At 39.6% G+C, this 3,045-nt stretch overlaps 1 protein-coding gene across 2 annotated transcripts in view; it reads right to left on the bottom strand.

Annotated features, from left to right (window-relative positions):
• Positions 1–890: 890 nt before the first annotated feature.
• LOC128879212 (uncharacterized) overlaps positions 891–3,045 on the bottom strand; it is an 8,009-nt gene continuing 5,854 nt past the window's right edge. For both annotated transcript variants that reach the window (XM_054128147.1, XM_054128148.1), the window contains exons 11-12: positions 1,399–1,663; positions 891–1,289 (exon numbers count right to left, since the gene is read on the bottom strand). In XM_054128147.1, the coding sequence (XP_053984122.1) occupies positions 1,280–1,289; positions 1,399–1,663 (275 nt within the window). In that variant the 3' untranslated portion in view covers positions 891–1,279. The remainder of the gene's footprint in view (positions 1,290–1,398; positions 1,664–3,045) is intronic.

The following is a 3,045-nucleotide window of genomic DNA, read 5'->3' as shown; positions in this document are numbered from 1 at the left end:
AATAGATGACTATTCCAGAGCCACTCGAATACCTGACTACACGAGCACTATTTAAATACTCGACTATCCTTGGCTATTTAAATCCCATTGGAACACCTGATGCAGCAGACTGATTTAAGACTACTGAAAATTTGAACCCGTATCGAAGGTTTTGATATTTCTCGATAAATGAAACTCGATATAATGGCTTACAATAAAAGTTTCGAGGAGGGAAATCTAATATGGGGCCTATCGTTTGCACCTACGATTCCAGAGGGATTTATGGTCAACCTTATCGCGATTCTGGCTTCGAAGTTGCGCGAACACGACGCCCGAGGGCGAGCCAATTCCTGCCATTTATTGGCGTTCACGAATTCTGGTCGCCGGGCGTGGGTGTAGCATTCGGCAAAACACTTTCGTTTCCGGCGCAATCGGGCAACTGAATCAACGTTTCGCGCGAATCGATACTGTTGCGGGATAAACCAAAGAGACAAATTGGTAGATCACGTTCGCGGACCAAGCTGTTGGGAAACCACTGTTGCGTATCGTTTTGCTGTCTGACGCTTAATTACGGGCTTCGAGTGGGATGGAGTCGAGCGTCGCGTTTAAATTGTCAGGGGCTTGAAAACGTAGGGGAGAAATAACTGTGATTGTAACCGTACCGTGTCACAAATTCCTGTAGAAATGAAACTGATTGTCAGGTCGAGTGCTGGTAGGTGGAGTAGGGGGAATCAAAGGCCGTGGCGGAGTCCAATTTTAAAACTGTAGCTCCGGTTGCCAGGTACGAGGAGCAGGATAGGTGGCCCCTGACAGTCGGCGACCAGCGTTACGGATTGAACGACGGGTTGCCTGCTATCAGGCGCAGGCAAGGTGTCCCTGATTCCTGGCAACCAGTACTACAGGCCGACTAGCAGGTTACATACAATTTACTGAAAATAAATACTACAATTTGCACTACTCTATGCCATTCGCGACCTCGTCAGCTAATTCATTCGTCGTCTTAGGTTTCGCTGTTGGATTAAATAAAGTCGCTATTTATTTCATGCACTTCTCGTTTATACAACCCCTCGGGGGCATAAAAACATAATTACTGTTACTATATACAATACGTTAATCTTAAAATTACTGCTATCGTAACTATCATAATTATCAGTAGTGTACGTGAATTGAACTTCACTTGTTGGATTCGAATAATAGTAATTACACAATTAAATAGCAATTAGATTCTGCACGTAGCTGCAGTGTTAGAAAATTGCACCGTTGACATTTGCAAACTGGTCGATGATTGCGCGCGCTCTTCTTACGTCTTCCTGGAAACGTGTAAACAAATTAATCGTAACGAAGATATAGGAGCCCGATTCGTCATAAATAATCCCCGACCAGTTTCTCTAGCTTAGCATGAAAAATAACACCGCTTACGTCTCGTCGTTGTCGCTGGGTCTGGCCAGAGTGAAGTCGAGGATCTCGTCTGACGTCAGAAACCGTACGTCGCTGTCCTCCGAGAGCGCAGATCCGTTCGCGCTTCTCTTGTAGGTTTTCCTCCTTCTCAGAATGATGATCGCGACCATTAGCGTGATCGATGCCCCTGTCAGGGTCCCGACCACCACGCCGATAATTCCCGGCAGACTGAATTTCGCTGAGCCACGATGCACTTTTTCTAGATCGTGACGAGTCACGCTTGGATCTGCGAAGGAGAAACCTCTGTTTTTGTTATCGGGTATGCTTTACGACCTAATTCAAGGGAAGTTTGAGATCGTTAGACATTAGGAGGTATGGTGAGATATTTTTAACTTGTACAGTGGGTGTAGAATGTATTCGTACACCGATCAATTTCGCAATAAACTTTTGTGTGAAATTGTAGTTTCTCAACTTCTTTTGTTATAATCAATGATATTTTAAATATTCTCAGAAGTCTCTAAGATAGATATACAGTCGGTGTAAGAACTATTCGTACAGCAACCGATTTCAAATAAATGGTTCCTGTACGAATACTTATTACACTGACTGTAGTCCAAACAACATTTACTAGTTAATATAATTTGCGAAATTAACAAAGAAATGCGAAAAGTGGGAAAAAGTATAGAAGCAATAAGTATTTGTACGATTCTTATGACGAACCATTTGCAGTAGAGTTTTTAACGCGAACACTAATTAGTTTATTGCTCCGTACGAATTAGAGAACATCAAATTTCCAATAGAATACTTTTAAAAATGGCTGTAATAGAGGAATTGAAGAAGATCCCACTTCGAATAACTAATAATTTAGTTAATTTAATGCTTAGAATAAATTAATATAAATTACGTATAAATTAATGTAAATTTCTTTTGTTTTTAATCAAGTTTCAAAAATTAAACAGTTGTGCGAATGCTTACTGCTTCAATATTTCTATCGATTAATTGTTTTTTTCTTATTAATTTCGCAACTTGCATAAATAGCTATTTTTTTTTTGTAATCTACATATTCTAGAGATTTCCGAGAAATATGTAGAATGTCATTGTTTATAAGAAATAAGTTAATAAATTACAATTTTACATAGTTTTTTTGGAAATTGATCGGTGTACGAATACTTTCTTCATCCACTGTATATTAACGGAGCATTGCGTTATTTCAAAGTATGTGACTTGATGATCCTCCTGGGTCTTAGAGGATGTTGGAGGTTTTTCATGGTTAGGTTAGGGCTGACTAACAACTATAAGGTATAGAAAAGCCTATATAGCGCAAGATAAGCAATGGAAAAATGAAAAGACACTAAAAGAAAAGAGAAATTGGAAACGACAAACACATAGCGATGAAATATGGGACTACAGTTCCCATTCACGTTAATCCTTTGGACTCGGATGTCTCCTATGAGGGGACATCGTAAGTCTAACAAATTTTGTTAGTAACACCATAAAGGATTTATGTTTATAGTGGTGTCACCGCTTCAAGAAAGCTAGAAGAATTTATAATTAAGTCTAATAATACCAAAAACGACACGTTTCCAAAGTTAGACTATTTTATGTAATGCGAGTCCTGTTGGCATGTTTTGCAACGAGATGGTGCAGAGTGCAAAGGGTTAAAATAAA

The sequence above is a fragment of the Hylaeus volcanicus genome, chromosome 7 (genome assembly GCF_026283585.1).
Source record: "Hylaeus volcanicus isolate JK05 chromosome 7, UHH_iyHylVolc1.0_haploid, whole genome shotgun sequence".
Lineage (NCBI taxonomy): Eukaryota > Metazoa > Arthropoda > Insecta > Hymenoptera > Colletidae > Hylaeus > Hylaeus volcanicus.
This window is presented reverse-complemented; position numbering and strand designations above follow the sequence as displayed.